At 42.6% G+C, this 20,542-nt stretch overlaps 1 protein-coding gene across 2 annotated transcripts in view; it reads right to left on the bottom strand.

Moving 5' to 3' along the window:
- glra1 (glycine receptor, alpha 1) overlaps positions 1-20,542 on the bottom strand; it is a 105,608-nt gene that overhangs the window by 52,829 nt on the left and 32,237 nt on the right. The window contains exons 4-5 of one of the 2 annotated variants that reach the window (XM_031877004.1): positions 20,374-20,412; positions 725-792 (exon numbers count right to left, since the gene is read on the bottom strand). In XM_031877004.1, coding sequence (XP_031732864.1) covers positions 725-792; positions 20,374-20,412 — 107 coding nt within the window. The remainder of the gene's footprint in view (positions 1-724; positions 793-20,373; positions 20,413-20,542) is intronic. The other variant, XM_031877005.1, reaches the window with a different exon arrangement.

The raw sequence follows: 20,542 nt of genomic DNA, 5'->3' as shown, positions 1-20,542 counted from the left end.
GTGTTACGACGTTAACCACGTGTTACGAAGTTAACTACGTGTTACGACGTTAACCACGTGTATTTTTTTGTGTATCTTTACACACGGTTGTAGACCAGACTGATTTCCAGAAACACCACCGATCACATGACCTCCGTGTCTTTAATGTTTGCTGCGACTCTGCAGAGTGTTTATACAGTTCACAGTTCACATTCTTAATGCATTTGGTTTTGAAAACATGATTCATGTGTTTTATGAAAGTTAGAGAGCAGAGTGTGTTCTTTTTTTAAGCAACATTCATGGATGCTGTGGCTGCTGAGATCACACACATGCAAACACACACACACACACACACACACACACACACACACACACACACATTACAGTTCAGTGTCACCACATCTGCTTTGGGCCTTGTTGCTCTGTGACCGCTGATGGTTCAGTTATATTAACACTAATGGATTTTCTGTGTAATGAATGAGTGTACATTTCCCCTCATTGCTTGCAAACAGGCACGACAGCAGCAGCGCCGTGCAAATGGTCGCGGCAGTGATGCTCTCCTTCAAATGAAGTGTTTGAAATGGGAGACACGCTCAATGAGGCGGAGGCATTTCTAAACACTCAGCGGACAGAAGGCTTTTGATTTTCAAAGGAAGTAAAAATGAAACTGTATGGCATATAAATAACATCAAAATCGACACATTGAGCTGTATTACAAAGTCATATTCAGAATAATGGAGCTCACCATTGTTGTTTCAGCGATGGACCCAAAACTGTTGATAAAAATGTTGCAGGTGACGTTCACCGGCGGACCTGCAGAGAGGGAAAAGAGAGGGAAAGAGACGGAGCAGTGAGATTTCATCAGAAAGCGTTTTTAATAACCTTCATGACATAAAACGTTTTTACACAAATAAACCGCAGCAAGAAGTTGAAACCAAACACAGATCACATTTTCTGCAGAGCTTTAATGTTGATAGCATTGAGAGGAAGTTATGCCGGTTTTATCATCACAGAATCATTCCTGGACTTGACATCTAGTCTGAACTGGCAGCTTGTTTTCACTTCATTAATCAGTGTGACATTGTGTTTGTGTTGGACGTGTGATGTGGTGAAGACGGGTTAGTTTGCTCTGCTGGTTGAAAGGAGCAGTTCACATCGACAGCAGAAATATATATCAATTTCAAGCTACGTTGATTTGCTTTTTTGCCACTTAGGGGAAGCTGTAAACACAACACTGACATATTATCACCTCATGTAATAGTTAGAGTGAACATGTTAGCAAACTGTTGCCTAATTAGACATCCAATTACACAGATAACATTTTAATAAAAACCCTGTCCCCTGCAAATTACGTTCCCATACAACTAAATTACGGTTAAGATAGTGAAGAAGTTATGGTAAAGATTGTGTTTGCAGTTTCAAACAATGTGAAACATAAGGTTAACATTGTACAATGAAACAAGACAAAAAACGCAACAAAAGTACTTGGTTCATATGGGACACAAACGGCAGTCTCCTGGGTGAAAGCCCTGTGGGTTGTTTTACCCGTCCACCACGATGACCTCTCCTGACTCATTTGTGAAACGGCAAAAGCGGACTTAATTCACGACGAAATACATTTCCCTCAAACCTTATTTCACAATGCAGTTTCACCGTATGGGAACGCTAGTTTCGGGAGACAGGGTGCACATTCGGGTGTGTCCATCTGATAAATATCATCTTTTTCTTTAAGCTCTGGTTTGGTCTCTACCAACTCTGTAGACAAATAGTTAAAGGTCTCCCCCAGCCAGTCTCTGACTTTGTTTGTCTGCACGTTGAAGCTGGGCAGCTAGTGCACAGTGGGTTCATCTGAAAACACAACCACGAATACATAGAGCTGCGAGGAACTGCAGAGCTGGTTATATTTCTCTCTGGCCCCTTTCATATCAGACACAATCATTTAATCTATTCCTGATATAAAGATGCTGATTAATGCAGCTCTAAGATGTATCACTACGTCAATCTCATCCATGCTTGTGCCTTTTTCTGGCTTTAACATCCCTTTCTTAACCCTGACTACAAAACTCTGATTAGCTTGTAAAGATCCATCCATGAGCACCAGACATATTTCAATTGCTTTATAAAAATGTATTAAATCAGGGTTCTTGAAATCCTCCCCTCCGAGGCGAGATACAGGCTTTTGAAAATTCGGGTTGGAACAGATTCAAACCAAAAACCACAGTGACTTGACGGTGTTTCTTTCTAATTTGTTGCATTCTTTCAGATCAGTTTTCCTTTTATTGTATTTCTTATCTGACCTGAGGTAAGTTGTGTTTTGCTGTGTTTCCGTCCACATGTGAGCGGATATTTAAGCAGCAGAGAAGACTGAAGCTGAAGTGAGTCGATGACAGACGGCAGGAAGTAAACAGAGTGAAAGAGAGTGACACTCTGCTCCAGACTTAAATACTCCGGCGATGTCCGACCGCCTCACAACAGCAGTTTGTTCAAGAGTCGCTGTAAACGTCTCATTACAACAAAAGAACACCAGAGAGGAGAAACTCAACTTCACATCAGTGTCATATCAAGGGAATTTATAATGACAAGAAAGAGTCCCACCCTCCTCACTCTCCTGTCAGAGATGAGATGCTGCTTTCAAGGTTGTTTTCAGACGAATCAAAGTGGAAGTAAATAGCATTCGGGACCTTTTGTGGCCGCTCCATCGATTCGCTGCATTACCAGGTTGTACAAACACAAATGCGATTACTTGGCGGCAGGAGTGGAGTTGCCGTGAGGAGGAGGACGGCCAGACAGGCAGCCGGGCTCTCACCTCTGTCAGCCAGCGGACATCATATTGACTTTAAATCACATTGCGTTACCTGTAAACTCTTGTCATCCAGGTGCTCGCTGGTTAGATGATGACAGAGACAACCAGTACTCTTGGCTCACTTCCCTTACAGTAGCTGTTTTACTGAGGAGAACTTCAAAGCAATGTACGGAACCAAGGGAAGTTTGGAAAACACCGTGAACACCTTTTTACTTAATTATGTAAAAGGTTTTGAAGTGAAAGGTATTGAAAATGTCTCCACCTGTTGACGTCTTTTTCGAAAATAAATTTTCTCCAACCTCGCCCAGAACACATCTCGGTACTCCTGGGTGTTGTTTTCCCTCCTTCTCAGCACTTTAAATGTTAAAGGGCATAATGCATAATGAGCAGCGACTAAAAAAACACTCACAAAGTGTTTTCTCATCCATTTATGTAAAACACACTTAATCCACTGTTTGCAGGGATTCATTAATGCTTCATCATAATAACTCTTATACAAGCAGGCCAGTCTTAAAATGCAACTCTACACTTTTTCGTGTTTATAAATGTATTGAGATATGTAGACAAAAAGGCAATGTCTGGGTCTTTGTCTGAGAAATAATTACATCGCAGTATTACATTTTTAGCTAACTTTTTTGTAATGTGATCGCTGTAATCGTGTTATATTTAATGCATTCTTCATCAGACATCGTGTGTTACAAAATGGTATTTAGTATTGAGTGTATTTTTGAAAAGTCAAGAGGCTGCATCGCAGTCATACTCTCATTCATGTTCACGTAAGTTAAGGTCAAACACACACACACACACACAACTTGGACACAGAGGTTGCGTTTAATGTCCCTGGTTAAATTCAGTGTCTAATTCCACTCGCCAGCGGCTAGCGGGGAATGAAGCAAGGGGTCTGGATTACTTTGATGGCCAATTACTCTCCCTGTCACAGTCTGAGGACTGCTGGAGGCCACTGGGGAGGAATATTATCTGAGAGTCATTCACACACACACACACACACACACACACACACACACACACACACACACACACACACACACACGAGCATGCAACTGTGGTTAAGCCACAGAGAAGAATCATAGGGTTGAAGATGCACGGCTGAGAGGGGGAAAAATCATTAAAAGTAGCCGGAGGCGGTCGCTCCCTATACGTGACTTACATGTATAGCATCTAATTAGAACAAACAATAGATTACTCACAGGACTGCGTGAGGTAATAACGATGGAAGGGGGAAACAAAAGTTCAGATATTAAATCAACCAGGTTTGCTTTTACATGGAAACTCTCTGCAGATGAAATGAGTTTGTTCCACAGAAGCTAAAGACGAATAGTTGTTGACTGTATCTGGATGAACACAGTGAGACACTTAAACTGCCAAGATCAGAGGTTCAATTACCTCAAAGGTGAAAGACAACTGATGCTAGAACTAAAAGAACTATGGAAACCTAATGGTGATAACCAAGCGTGCATTATGAAGAGAAACTGAGGGCGTGTAAATCTTCGGATGTCTAACTATCATGTCAGCCTTGACAACGGCTGCCTAAAACTGCAAAAGAACCCAAAAAAGAAGTGACACGAGAGGGTGGAGCTAAATACAACCAAATGCTGAATAGGACATTTTTTAGGCAGCCCAGTTTTCACTTTCATGAAGTGAAAACACAAAAGGTTTGAAGTTGTAAGACGAAAACACGGAAAACTCCGAGACCAGACAACGCCGCGGTAGAGACCTGTCAATCACTGTGTAGCCCCGCCCTAAAGCATCCCCTGCTTTATGGTCTGTTTGACTCTAAATGGACCATAATGTACTAAATGAACATCATGCTGTATTGAAGAAGACTTGAAACTAGAGATTGAGACCATAAACTCATGTTTACAATGTTTACTGAGGTAATAAATCAAGAGAGAAGTAGAGTCATTTTCTCATAGACTTCTATACAACCAGAGGAGTCGCCCCCTGGTGGACACTAGAGAGAATGCAGCTTTAACACGTGAAGCTTTAGCTTTCATTTTCAGACCTGGAGGTTTGCTGCCTGGTGTAGACGCCCTTGGAGATAAATGTGCTCTAGAAGCTTCTTGGTACATAATCACCTCGGTACACCGCCTGACTGCGTCTGTGTGATGTATATGGGCTCGACAAACCCGGTGAGCACAAGCTCTGATATGTCTGAGTACATCAGAGGGTTTATCCATAAACCAGCTGGTGTTACATTATCACTGTGTTTTTTTCTTTTTCTCTCAGAATGGCTTCTTCGGGCCGAACTCAAGTCCTCTGACACATTTCCCCTGCATCCTGGCTTTGTTCAAAATCCTCCCTTCAAAGTCTCTCTCGCTCCGCGGCAGGCGGGAGGCGAGCAGAGGGATATCATAATTTGTCTTCGTTTGACGTCCCTCGCAGCACGTGATGCAAAGAAAAAGGAGGAGAAGCTAATACCCCCCCTCCCCCCATAAACCTCCTCCTTCTGCTTCTCCCCCTCTTTTCTGCCACAGCAGTTTGTTTAATAACCACCCAGAGAGAGAGAGAGAGAGAGAGAGAGAGAGACGGGTTTGCTTTATAGCTTTCCAATAAAGACAGAAGACGTGGGTGAAGCAGAGAAAGATGGAAAGGAGGAAGAGGCGACAGCTCATTAACTGTCATGGAGGACAGGCTGGCAGTGTGACTCACAGGCTACTGTAACTACACACTTATATTTGCCTCGGTGTGTGTGTGTGTGTGTGTGTGTGTGCCACACGTATCTGTACTTCTATAAACTACTTTAAGGACACTCGATGACATAATGCATTCCCGAGCTTCTTATAAATGAAGGATTCTCACTAAAACTCTGTTTACAACGAAGGACGTTTAGTCTACAAAATGTAACGCTATACACATGATGAGTGTACACAAACAACACACACACACACACAAATGATAAAGTGACAAACACACACAAACAGCACTTGCATTGAATCTGCACACATATAGTGTAGAAACACACCGAGGACAAACACATACAGGAGCAAATGAGCAAACACGCTCGATAAACAAATTACATGGATACACACACACACAAATATACAGTGAACAAAAGGACGGGCACACACACACACACACACACACACATATACTACACACACCGCTTATGCTAAAGTGTACAGATAGATATGCAGGTGCATCGGGGCGTGCTTGGACACGTACAGTATGCATGCAGCTCACACGCTGCACCGCACTCTCACAAAACACATTTTAACGCTCATTAACATACAGCTTCACACGGATACATACCGTGCACACGCCTCATCGCGTTTTCAACCTTTTTGCAGCTGATAACATCTAAATATGTTGCACACAGGCCTCGTCCTCTGCGTGCATCCAAAGTTTGTCCCTGCTGGCCACCGTACATCGAGTCAACACACAGCTAATCCACTGCCTGGATGATTAAATATCTAAATGTGGACTGGACTGTTGTACAACTAAGAAACGTGAGAAAGTATTAACACAATTCTGATTATAGTTCATAAAACTGCTCTGACAATGGTGAGGGTTTCATATTTTATATGGAAAAAGTACATGAATTATTTAGACTATTCTGTGAATGTTCTTGTGAGATAAATTCCTTCCCTAGCAGCCGTTGCCATGTGCACTTAAAAAGTTCAATTCACTGAATAAACACACGCTCTCAAACACACACACACACACACACACACACACACACACACACACACACACACACAAAATCTGACACACGCACACACACGCTGAGGCGGCCTGCTGAGGTGCGTCGGCACGAAAAAACCCCCCCCCCCCCTTCTTCTTCCACTGAACTCCACTTTCATTAAAAACAAGTGACAACAGCGATAAAGCAGGATGAAACGAACGGCTGGGCTCGGCCTCTCAGCACTTCTGCTAACTGCAGCCTCTTACTGAGGAGAAGCTCTAAACAGTCCCTGAGCTCTGTGTGTTTGATTTCTGGGTGAGATAGCGCTCAAAACATCAGCTGTAGAGAAGAATTGTACGAGTCTGTTTCATTAAAATACACAGAGGAGGCTCCAACTGGCTGCATTTCAAAATAAGATGTCCTCTGTGTGAAGCTTCTGGAGGTTTTGAGGTTTCATCAGCTGGTTGAAAGACATCTTCATGTTTTGACGGGAAAGTCTGAACCAACTTGTTATTCTTTGTATTATTTTTGTACATGGGTCCTTCCTTTACTGCAGAATATTTACACACGGTTTTCCCTTTTAAAACTTTTTTTTTTTATTGTGCAAACAGAGACTTTAAATGCATATTTTTTCCTCCTTGCCTGTTGCTGTGAGCAAAACAATAGTTGCTATAAAGGAGGTAGATGAACACTATAGTGATATAGTTATGTCTCAATAAAGCAAAGTGTAAACAACGATAACCTTTTTTTGCTGCGTCTTCTTTTGAAAGTGAAGATCACAGCAGTCATGGTGTCCAAGATGAGGACCACCAAACCGTAATATGCTCAGTTCTAATCCAGTTGCAACACATTCTCCCTCCCAACAGTTTCCGCTTGTTACATTGTGTATTTTTAAACAAACTGCTGTATTCACAGAAAACATACAGTTTCCGCTTTTTAGATGCATACCGTCTCTTTCAAAATAAAGTTCCGCCGTAGGTTTACTTACGTGACGAAACTACTCGGTTAGGTTGAGGAAAAGATTGTGGTTTAGATTAAAATGCGTACATTTAGTACATAAAATAAGTCTGTTTGTTACATAACAGGCTTTAGTTACAGAAGTTGCATGTAGAAGGTAAAATAAGTCACTGTTGACTTTTGGTTTCATATGGGACACAGACAGCAGTCTCCTGGGTGAAAGTCCTGTGTTTGTTCACACAAATACTTCCTGGTATTTACTGAATGTAAACCTAATATGTAAAAGAGTCCCAATGAAGTATATTTGGTGTAATTTACTTAAAAAATGTGTCATCTCCTTTTCTTTAGGAAGACAGAACCTCTCTACTTTGCTCGCTGGCATCGATTCAGCACATCGGTTCCCTCTAGATCCTTCTTGTTTTGGGAGTGTCTTGTTTGCTGGTCATCATCGTCTGCTCATTTTTCACCTCGCAGTTGAACTGACAGGGAGGAAAGAGTGTTTGGTGGTTATCCAGTAAGTAGATGTGTCTAAATAGAGACGGTATGAAGATGACAGCCTGATAAACTTGCCAGGGAAGTGCCTGTAATTGCTTTTTTAATGATTAATAGTTGGGCAGACGTTCTCCTCCCCATCCTCCCGCCCTCAGCAGACTTGGCGCTTTTTAACGTCTCGTCCTCGTTGTGATTTTTAAAAGGACAGTGAAACCAGCGGCGAGCTGCCAGCTGAGGACGCGAGGTGTGGACTGCAGACATGAAGACGCTTTTATTGTCTTTGTTTCAACACTATCATTTTTGGTTCTGTATCTCATCGCGGCTCTAGGAGGAGGCTTCCTCTTCCCACTGGTGCCACTCTCATTACAAATGTATCCACTCATGCCATCGGAAGGCGCTTTGGATTCAAGCATCCACTAAACAGCAGGTTACGCCACGTCCACCAAACGCCATATGTCAGGACGATAAAGCAGGTGCATAGAGGCCGCAGGGAGTGTCACTGGTGCCAATGTAGTGGTGAATCTCCAGTCCAGTAATGCCCAGTAATCAAACTCAATAAGAACTGATGCAGTCTCTGTGTGGCCTTTTATGTGAAGCCATGAACAGAGAAGCGTCTTTACGGTTTGAAATAACAACATGAAAAACAACATCTGTTCATTTCCTCCTCTATTTCAACAAGCTAATCAACAAGCCTGTTACCCCGAAGGGACCGATCACATCCAGAAGTACGACAGCCAACACCTCTGCCAACATAAACACAGTTTATGACTGAAACAGGAAGGATGCGTCATTCTTGCAGTGAATTTCGACCGACCACAGCCTCGTCTGAAGCTGTATTCCTCTGTAAGATACAGGGTTCCCTTCACATCCCAAACCAAAAGTTACCGTTTCTTTCCTTTTAACTACGAAGACAATCTTTCTACAAGCAAACAGTTTTAGTTGCCAAACTTCTAAAAGCAATACTTCACATGTTCACGTGTCTGTTTGGAATCAGCTGTATTTTGTCATTGAGACACTTGAATACTTCTCTCAACATCCTCCGTACCTCACTTCAGAGTTGGGTTCTGCCAATAGATATATTACATAACATGTCACTTGAATGCGCCGAAACAAAAAGATCCACCATTTCTGTTTGGTTTCCCGTTGAGTCTTTGGCTCACACCACTCTCTTCTGGCCTCGCCGCTAACCTCCAGCGAGGCTCAGAGGTCTCATCAGCATCAATCTGGGGCTCACTGCAGCCGTCCTCGAGCCCCCGGTGGTGCCTTGATCCCCATCTGCCAACAATGACTCAGCAAACAATAGCCGGCGGACTTCCTCGCCAACAGAACTGGTCTAAAACACTGCAGCGCTGAGAGCAGTCACAGCTCACTTCATGCTGAGGACGGAGGAGATGTGCGTGTCTGAGGAGCAGATTTAAGTTTTGATGAGCTCAGGAAGTCAGACTGCCAGATGTTGTTAGTGGAGAAAATCCTTCAGACGAGTTCATTTTGGACTCTTTGCATAACTTGATGATTTGAATAAGAGCAATATGCAAATTTTCTGTCAAACTAATTTGATCTGAATTTCATTAACTTATGCTATGTCATTGCATTTACTATCTTTAATAAAAAACACAATCAGATACCATAAAATTACTTTAGATGGAATATCATACTGCTGTGGTCATTTTTTTACATGCTCATTTTGATAATATCATGTTTTGAAGAAGGAGGTTCAAAGGAAATAACTCATACATTTTTGGCAGCCTGGTCTTAATCCCAGGGCATCAATAATGTCATTCCTACAACCATGGGGGGGGGGGGACTTTTACTTCGGGGGTCAACGTTCATGTAGCGTGTGAAACCAAAAGATAAGAGATTTTTACTGGCGATGCTATGTCACGACAAGCTACGCCATCGAGTCACGTGACATTACTTCACTAGTTTACGTTATGTTACAGGATTATTCATTTAAAGCCAAACCACCTACATCCTCACCAATATACGTTGTTGCCTAAACCTCAATGCCGCCGTCTCACAACATTAACCAGGTGGAACAACGTTAATGCACAAACTTTCAGCATCAAGATGCTACACAAAACACAGCGAGTAGAGATGAGAACACATCGCCTTTTGGAAGAAACCATAAAACACACGGTGGTCGTGGTGATTTAGAGCGTTTGTGATCCATCTGCGGTGCTTACAAGTTTACAAGGTGGAGATGCAATTTTCACCCCACAGCCTAAATGCCGTCTAGGGTATTCCCACACTTGCAATTTTAAACCCGGAGGTGTTCCCCTCAAGAGATGATCAAATGAATTCAGTCAGACCAAGAGACCATATGTGACTGCAGTCCATACAAAGACAATGGCATATTTTTGTTGTCACACCACAATTTTGCCATTGTTGCTTTGTTAACACAGTAACAAAGACATAAGGACACAGTTGGTTGTCATTGTCCTTGTTTGGTTGTTCTCCTCCGATGTGAGGTTGAGGTAAAGCCCACCCGCACGCCTTGTGCTTTCACAAGAAGAAAAGCGTATAGGTGGTACAGCAGGGTACGCTCCGTTATCGGGCCTTAGGAGGGTTGTAAAACACAGGTATCTGGAGGATTGTATTGGCCCCGCTCTCCTGTGCCTCCTCTCCTGAAGCCCAATTTGCAGTCCTCTAAGTGACACCTCAGCGCAGCAGCGGTGGGGTCGAATTCATCAACACATGGCACAGAGCTAAACAAAGCAGAGAGGAAAAGTCGCAGGCTACAAATTATATGAATAATACTCTGCATTACGCAGGATCGCCTCTTTTGCAATCGAGCTGCCTTCAGCAAAAAATACTACAATGGCGAGACATAAAATATTTATAGGGCGTCGTCTGTAGGCTGTATGGTCCGGGGAAAGCAGTTTTATTTTTTATTGCACTAATATATATTACCCACACACGGTCATGGAAGTTGAGGACCACGGCTCATTTTACAAGCAGGGCGGAGGGTGCGAGAGCTTGACAGAGAAAAGAGAGAGAAGTGGAGTGTTGTTTTTCCTCCATTATGTCCGGACACGACAGCTGAGGAGGTTCTTATCCTCCATGCATAAACATCACAGCCGAAATGCCAGCGAGAGAAAAAATTATAGGTCCCTCTGGGAACTTTAAAGCATCATAAATCTCCTGCCTCGGTACTGAAACAGTGAAATAATGAACATTTTATCAAACGCTGAGAGCTTTATATTCCTGGAAGTTGCTCAGCTCAACTTCTAAAAAAGTTTGCTGAAAGTCATAAACCTGTTTCTCTACTATGCTTCTGAAAAAGGCCTCCAACTTATGCAAACCATGAATGCAATGTGTGTGTTTGCAGATATGTTGGCTGCTGTTTTGGTGGCATATTGAACTTTTTACTACCTTCACTCTGAACATTAAATATTTGGTTCTGTAACGGTCACCGATGTTGGGTGATCAGGTCTGTTCACACTTTATCTCAAGGTACTTGGTTGAGGTTGATGTGAGCGGTATGTGCAGGATAAATCACTAACCCTAACCCATTACTGATTAGCATATGTGGCTGTTGCATGTTGATAAGGAATACAACAACTGGGAGACTGCCGATCAGTCTCCAGAAAAAAATGTTGGCATCCAATGTTACGACAAACCTCGTGTTTTATTGACCTAAAACAACGTCACGTAAAACAACGTCACGTAAAACAACGTCACGTAAAACAACGTCACGTAAAAAAAACAACGTTGCGTCGCATAAAACAACGTCGCGGCGCGTAAAACAACGTCGCATAAAACAACGTCGCATAAAACAACGTCGCGTCGCATAAAACAACGTCGCGGTCCGTAAAACAACGTTGTGTCGCGTAAAACAACGTCGCGTAAAACGTCACGTCGCGTAAAACGTCACGTCGCGTAAAACGCCACGTCGCATAAATCGCCACGTCGCTTAAAACGTCACGTCGCGTAAAACAACGCAACGTCACGTAAAACAACGTCACGTAAAACATCAAGTCGCGTAAAATGTCACGCCGCGTAAAACGTCACGCCGCGTAAAACGTCACGTCGCGTAAAACGTCACGTCACGTAAAGCAACGCAACGTCACGTAAAGCAACGCAACGTCGCGTAAAACGTCACGTAAAACAACGTCACGTAAAACGTCACGTAAAACAACGTCGCGTCACGTAAAACAACGTCTCTTCTCGTAACACTAATTTCTTAAAACGTCACATGAAAGAACGTTACTTAAAAAGCACAGTCTCACACGGGTCCTGTGTTTGTTTGACCCAACCAGTGGACTTTCTTGCTTGTCATACTTAATAACAGCACAGAAATGTCATTAACGGACACTGGTTATATTACGTCATTTGCTCGGACCGAATGCAAAAAACGTCCACATTCAACTGATCCCATTGTTTGCAGAAATGTACAATGCCAACATTTTTTTCCTGGCTATACTGGGCTGTAAAAATAATATCCAGGCTGAAATTGCCGCTGTATTATTCAAAGTCTTTCCTTCATTACATCCAGAAATGACAACGGAGGAGGAGATGAACATGAAGGCTGTGAAACGCCAGGGGGGAGGGGGACACTTGAAGGAGGGGAAACATTAACCATCCGTCCGTCTCCTGACTCGACGATGAAACACTATTGAAAGACTTGTTTTTACCCCTCATCTCTTCCTTGTGTCTACTCTCAACACCTGAACAAAGAACCTGTCTGCGTCGCACTCTTGTTTGTTTCTGCCTTCGTTCCCATGCAGATGCCGAAGACCTTCCTCCGTGCTGCATCGCTCTCCCTTTACACAGACAGCTCTCATTATTCTCCCACATATAAAAGAGTGTACCTGGCTTCTCCTAACTGTAAACCCTTTCTTTGGATCAAAGCGAGGAGGTAAACAGTGAGGTTGATCAGCAGCGGGGGGGGGGAACACTTCCTGTCACATTTTAATTGGAGTGGTGAGATGAGGAATAGTGTTTTTTTCCAGCCGACATGTTCAACCATCCATCATCGCCTCTTCAAGGAGTGAACTTTAGGAAAAATTTTCCTCCCCAGCAAGGGAGGAGAAATGCCATTATGATATGTTTTACTCCTCCTCCTCCTCTCCACTTCCTTCATCTCTCCTCCACCCTCTCCATGAATCTATTTCTTTCTCTTTGGCTTTTTTTTTTTTTGTCACTCCGCTTCTTGCTTCCTCTCTCATTCGTATTCTCTCTTTCAGCCACAGGGTGCTCAAGTTTCATTACGACATGAAATGTATTCAAAGTGGGAGGCAGGAGAGGATGGAGAGACGGATGGATGCATGGCAGCCTGGTCAGAAGTCACCTGAGGCTGTGTGTGTGTGTGTGTGTGTGTATCTTTGCATATTTACTCAAAATTGGCATTCATGCCTGCGAGTGTGTCGTTGTGTGCGCTGTATGTTTGCAGTGAGAATATTTGGGTATGTGTGTCAGCATGTGCTTGCATGTGTGCATTTCCTCTCTCCCATTTCCCTTCTGTTTATACATATTATCCCAACACACACACACACACCACACACACACACACACACACACACACACAGTCTTATCCAGGCTTTATAATCACGGGCAAGCAACCCCGTCTCTCGGAACAAATTAAGTTTCCATTCATCAAAACTGCATTCTGCGTTTTGAGGGACACGTATGTTCTTCTGCAGTTTTAAACACGTGGTTATCGTTGCAAATTAAAACATAACGATCGAAATGGTTAGGTCTTTTTAGGCAACATGTTAGGTTGTGTAAAAACATCATGGTTTGGCATCAAGGTGAGATAAAAGGAAAATGTTTTAACCCTTTTAGGTCACATCCCCGGTTAAACTGCTCATCTATTGAATATATGCAACACAAAAATTACAAAAAAATCGAAATAGTCTTTTCTTCCCATAAAACAAATATGCCGTAAACTAGTGTCAACAGATTTCTGTCCTTTTAAGCTTCGTCAATCAAAAACAGCGCCCATTCCTCAAGAAACCGTATCGCCCAACACATGATGGTGAACCATAATGCCTGCAGTGAATACGTAAGCAGCGGTCCTGGACCTTCTGGGGCTTTCCAGGCCACGGTTTTGACCGACGGGCGGACATGACAGGCTGGCAGCTGCCTGACTGCAGACGGACAGAAATCAATAGCAGGTCTACGGCTGCGACACGGAGACGAGGTGACCGGAGCTTTATTCTCTCTGGCCTACTGAAAGGTAGTGATGCTGCAAAGTGTGTGTGTGTGTGTCACATAAAAAAATAAAGTGAAAATGTGAGCAGTGTAGTGTTTGTATTGGCACTGTACTCCTGTGTGTGTGTGTGTGTGTGTGTGTGTGTGTGTGAACATGAGTGTATGTGTTTGCTTGATCCTTCCTGTTTGTTGTTTGCCCGACCGTGTGTTTGTGCAGATGGTCTGTTTGTCGCGTGTGTGCGCGTGTGTGTGTGTGATGGTCATCTGTGATCTAACGGCGTGTCATGAGGCTCCGCTGTTATCTCGGTGCTTTTAATCATCTCGAGAGGAAGGTGGATAGTCGTGTGAGATTAGCGGAGGCCGCCCCCTCGCCTCATCCCTCAAACACTCGCATGCACTCCGTCCCTCAACCTCACCGATGAAAACAGGTCAGTTTCACATCATCCGCTCACACCCCCTCCTCATGCGCTCCATCATTTAGGAGGACATAAACGGTTTCAGAATTAAAAGACTGTTTTCAATATGGTAGCGTGCAGAATAACTCTTACTCCATCATTTCATTCAGACTGCAGGATAAAAATGTTGGATGGAGTTTAGATTTGAACTTTCTTCAATTTCATTCGACATCTAAGTGATTATAAGGACTGAACACGGTTCCTGCATCGTTATATTGAAACAGAATGCTCATTTTGAATGTGTAATACTTGAATAGAGCACACTTAACGAGAGACTCTGAAAGTGACATAAAGACTGAGATGCTGATGTTTCCTTAGAAAATGCAATATTAACACTTTAATCAAAATTCTTCAATAATTCAGTCAAAGTTGTCTTTTCATTGATTTTAATATCTTTATACAGATATAAAATAATTGAATTTTCAGTTATCTGTTTAATCAATGTAGGAAACTACATTGTTTTCTCATACTTATGTTGTGTTATGTTGTTCTCCCTGTAAACAACATTTGTAAAACGTTAAATCTAAGTGCCTTTTTGTCTAAAAGTGCTTTTTTTGTGAATTACTTTTTTTTGGAAGAGCTATAAACAAATGTGTAATAACTCAGAAAGCAGAAACAAGCCGGAGAAGCTGATAAAGAAGCATTCAAATTTTAAAGCTGCAATGACTCATATAAGGAAACATTAAATCAATTCAAATCTAATGCTATGATTTAGTTATTTTAAATGTGTGTTTTACTACTTTATCTATTCGTGTCGGTAGATTTTTCCTAAATTCACCAAACGTTACCATTAATACCTCCTTTGTGTATTTAAACACATGTTGCTACATAAAATACTCCTCTTAATGTGAGTAATCTCCTGGGAAAGTTGCATAATGCTATCTATCTATCTATCTATCTATCTATCTATCTATCTATTGGAGTATCTATCTATTGATCACACACCTTTAGCAGGTTTGTCCTTCATGTTATTGCATCCCGTCTCCTACAAACCGTCACCGTGAATTCCTTTAAACACGAAAACAATGTTCTTCGAACCATGATGTCGTTTTTCTACTAACTGTAGATCAGGTAACATTCATATCTGGAGGGCGTGATGGAGGACTTGTTTTAGGAGCATGTGTTGGCAGTTCTTTATTGGAGGGAAGCCCTGTGTTCCCTTCCTGCAGCCTTGTGCGGCCATGTTCTGCTCTGTGTAACCAGCCACTCGGAGGGTATTATAGGAGGATATCCTGCTTTACATTCACCAGAAGCACACTATGTGCTCCGGCCTGCAGTAATCATTTTGCAGTGTTAGCTTTCTGCACCACTGTGCAATCACATTATGAAGGTGCTCTCCATGAGACAGCCCCACTTGGAAAAGCATGAATCTACATAGCAGCAGATTTTTTTAAATTTATTTTTTGCTCTCAATAAAAAATAAGTAAAATAACCGCAATACGCTTCAACCTGCAGTCGTCACATTAAAGTGTCACCTCTCTAAAGCACTATGCAATCATATCACAAAGCCGTCCTCCATGGAACCGGGCACTTGGATAAGCATAGATCTGCGGAGACAGATTGAATCCTCGGGGCCTTTTGCACGGCACCGAGGGGGGGGGGGGGCGGCGGCGGAAGGAGAGCCCGGGATCCGTTAGCAGACAAATATCCCTTGGCCTAACAGTAATCTGCGTAAAGCGGCGGTGCGAGGAGGTGACTTGTGTGTAATATGTGCTGAACATCCCACAACAGAAGGAGCTGAGCAGAGCCTCCTAATCAGGAGGAGCGGCCGACGGCGCCGAAGCTTCGGGCCCCGACCGGCCGACTGGATTCTGCTGAACACGCTGGAAGAGAGATCCCCCCCCCCCCCCCCCCAGTTCTCTTCACGTCCTATCTTTACTGTCCCTCCCCTCCCTCCTTCCTCCTACGTCTCCTCCTCGATGATGGCCTCCTCTCCCCGTCGAGTATGTGCTCTACTCCAGGTTTATCTCTCACCCATTCATTCTTTCCTCTGCCGTCGTTCTCTTTGTTATCTTCATCTTTCCTTTCTTTCCTTTTTGCTCTCATTTTATTTTTTACATCTCCTTTCCTTTGCTCTTACTTGTTCCCTTTCCTTCACCTCTTCATTCCTTTAGTGTCCCTCTCGTATCGTCCTTTCTTAAACATTACTGTCTCTTATTTTAATTTGATGTTCTCTATCGGTCCCTTGATGTCTTCTCCTCCCCTTTACTGCCCTTTTAATTGAGTTTGTTTATTCATTGATTATTTTGATCCCTTTTCTTCCTCTTCCTACATAATTTCATTTCCTCTCATTTCTCTTTCTCTCATTACCCTTTTCTTTGGATTCTTTGTCCTTTCCTCTCATTTGCATTTTTCTTTCCTCTGCACTCAGTCTCCTATACTTCCTTTTCTCCTCTTGCATATGACATCTTTCCTCCCTTCCTCCTACATTAACCTAATCCTTTTCCCAGCATGTCCCCTCTGCTGTCCTCCCCTCTTAATAATTGACATTTTCACTGAAGTATTCCAAAGCCGACGAGCTCTGCAGATTTAGCAGATGAGCCTGCACGCTGCTTATAATTACGGTTAGCGTTTGCGATGACAGAGAGCGAGGTGTGTGCTCGTCAATAAACATCGTTACAAGGAAAAGGTTGGAGGTTCCCGCTGAGGATCGTGAAGGGAAATCAAGTCAAAGCACAGAAGGGAAATAAAATACTTTTTTATTGCTTGCTGTGCAAATTAAGAAACCGTGATCAGAACAAATCGATGCGCTTTAATCTCCGGCATGCCAACTCCTGTCTGATGAGTTGAGAGTTGTCGATGGAGCACTTTCAGGTGATTTAGCACCGCATCTGATGGATGTATTGGAGGTCAAGTTCTGTTTGTTACTGACAGAGAGCGCATCATTCTCTCACTGACTGTCAGACCCTGCTGCAGAAACATGAGAGGTTTTCTAAAGGGACTCTGGTGCTCAGAGACACTACCACTTTGTCCACAGGGACCGCTAAAAACAACACAAAATGAAAGCTTTTTAAAGCTTTAAATATTCTTTTTTAATCATACGGTTTATGATTAGCATACACACAGCAATGTGTTAGCAAGAAAACAAGCCCTAGTGCGTTGATGTTAATATACATGTGCCTACTTTATTTATTCATAGTGGAATGTCACTTCTTAGCTAATCCAACAAATCAACTATACAAAAAAGTTTCTTCATCTCCATATTATTGTTGTGCATGTTATCACAACCAGCACAACTATCAAATTGCAAAGCAGTTCTTACAAATATGTATATTCTGCAGCCATTTCCAGATAATGCCTCAAGTCGCCACTTCAAATATTGTGTCAAGAGATGAAGATGGACGTCCCCTTCCTCTCTAACACATCTCTGAACTTCTCACGATTCTCCTCCTGCTATTTGAACATTAAAATGAGAAATTATTTCTTATTAGCTCTGCTGTGTTTTTAGCCGAGCCAGTGGTTAAGTTATGCACCGCAGCAGCCTGGAGGCAGACGGCGCTGCTAATACAAAACGCTGTCTCCTGTGAAGCCGACAGTATTGGCCAGTGGAATAAGCTCAGGAGGTAATTGGGATCTTTAGTCTGCAAACCAACGGAGTCTCTCTCAATAGCATTAGTCACCCAGAGTAATCAGACACAAAAGGATCATATCTGCGGTGCTGCGCATAAAGACGTTGCTGAAGTTGAATTTTTTTTTGTTTTAATCTTCTTAAGCCGGGGTGGCCTCGAGTTCACTTTTTGAGCATTGGGACCTCCAGAGTTTCCTCAGCATTGTTGCTATAATTACAAAGGAGCATTCTGTCTCCATTGAAATAAGCTCTCTTAAACTGTCTGGCTGCACTGCCCGAAAAGTTTGCCCCGTGCATCACCTCTGCTGTTCGCTCCATCACCAGCAGTAATTGTCTGGAAAGTCCTGCAGCGCTAATTGCAGGATGCACCACAATGTGTGTACGTGTGTGTGTGTGGTGGAGTGGGAGGGGGCGGGGGGATTCCTCTCTGTGCATGTAAATTAGGGCCACATACACATTAGTCACGAGTGACAGGAGCCACTGTTTAAAGGGCTTGCTGTGCTACAAGCGTTAGCATGTTAAGCTAACGAGCCAAATGGGCCGAAAGAGATTCTTCAACACGGATCAACACGGAACAAATGATGAAGTATTACAGAGTAATTCTGTACTGTACTGCATAATACTGTACTGTATAATACTGCATTTTACTGTACTGTAATGTACTATAGTATACGTAACTATACTACACTATACTATGCTGTACTATATTAAACTAGTAGCCTAACTCCAGTAGGCGAGTGGATCATACTGCTGCAGTATTGTATCTTATATATTATATACTGTATAAATACACTAAATAAAGTAAAGTACTTCTATACTGTGCTTTACTATACTACACTACTCTTTACATATTATACTGCACTGTTTTGTGTTATACTGCTTTATGCTACACCATGCATACAGTTCTTTATTGTACTATACTGTACTTAACTAGACAACTACTACTATACTATATCCTCTTACTATACACTAGTACTCATGAAGTCACTGCTGAGAGTCAGCAGCTCTGAAGATGCTCACAGACTTTGAAAAGAGGCTCATCTCTGCAGAACCCGAACGCAGTTTTGTGTAAAACATTTGAACTTAGCGAAGCACAAAGATGTACAATAACCACACACTTCAGATATTTGACGACACACTAGAGTAACTTGAGTATGTTGCAGTAGGTACTAATCTACTTCAGCACTGCTAAAATAAAATAAAAACGTTAGATCCAAATGCTGTACAACAGCTTGTGTAACGTAAAGCAGACTCCGTCCTTCTGGTCACGTCTCAGGCAGATGTCATTTTTAGACCCGTGACTCACTATCAGAGCACCCTCGTTTGGCACCCAGTCGGGATTTTGTTCAACTTGACATTGAAGCGAATAATTCCGTGTTATAGCTTCTATACTATGCTCGGACGTTGCCAAGTGTCATACATGCATACAGTACAATAAACGGCTTGTTGCAAAGCCAAAGATTAACGTTTTCTCAGTCATGGTGAGGACACACACAAGCCAAGATAAAAAAAAAGAAGAGTTGTGTGTCTACATCTGCCTTCAGAAGGGAGACGGAAAATAATATCTCAGAAAAGGCCGTATTTGTTTTGCCGGAGAGAACTGACAGATTTATGGAAACCTGTGACTAAGCCTAATATTTGGTGTTTTGGACAAACTAGCTGTTGTCATCCTGAGCATGTTTTGCCACTAATGAAAGAATTATGTGTGGCATTAAGGGAGAACATGTCTGCGTCAACACAATGAATTCAGCTTGAAATATTGCTCATGTTTGACAAACACATTTTTTTTGTTTTGCTTCATTTTTGGACCATGTTGATGAACATAACCTGCAACATTACATTATACTGGAAACCAAAAAAGGCATTTTAGTTTTCTCCACGTCTGTAAAATGCCTCTTCATTGCATCGGGGTGGATCACAGACACAAAACCTTGGTCAGGGAAGAAAAGAAGAAGCACCTTCACGCACGTGGAGGGTACCGGCAGGACCGTGGTTGATGCGGCCATGCATTCCTGTGACCATCATACACTGCGTGCACCAGTTAAACGGTATTTCCTGTGTCGACTAATGGCGTAGCCAGGTCATCAAAAGGGGGCACTATCGAGCCAATATGTCACACCGCAGCTGGACACTCCAATCAGACTGCAATTTTCGCCACGACTGCCAAATTTCAAAATCTTACCAGTATCCCAAGCACCTCCTTTTCGCGATGAAAGACGTAGGATAATAATAATAATGAACATTAGAAGAACAATAGGTCCTCCGCTCCGACTACGTTGGTGCTCGGGCCCTAAAAAAGGGGGAAAAAGAAAAAGGAAAGTACCTTTCTTGTGAGTAGCTTCATTTTTGGAGCCTTTGGGGTCTAATAAAAAAAAGATCAGAATTAAACACAGCATATTCTAACAACACGTTAGCAACTATACGTTGTTTGTCCTCGTTAAGGAAAACAACCGCTTATTCTATCAAGGAGCGAACAAGACAGCAAGGCTGGA

This window comes from Anarrhichthys ocellatus, unplaced genomic scaffold (assembly GCF_004355925.1).
Source record: "Anarrhichthys ocellatus isolate YVR2014 unplaced genomic scaffold, GSC_Weel_1.0 scaffold122, whole genome shotgun sequence".
In the NCBI taxonomy this organism is placed as follows: Eukaryota; Metazoa; Chordata; class Actinopteri; order Perciformes; family Anarhichadidae; genus Anarrhichthys; species Anarrhichthys ocellatus.
This window is presented reverse-complemented; position numbering and strand designations above follow the sequence as displayed.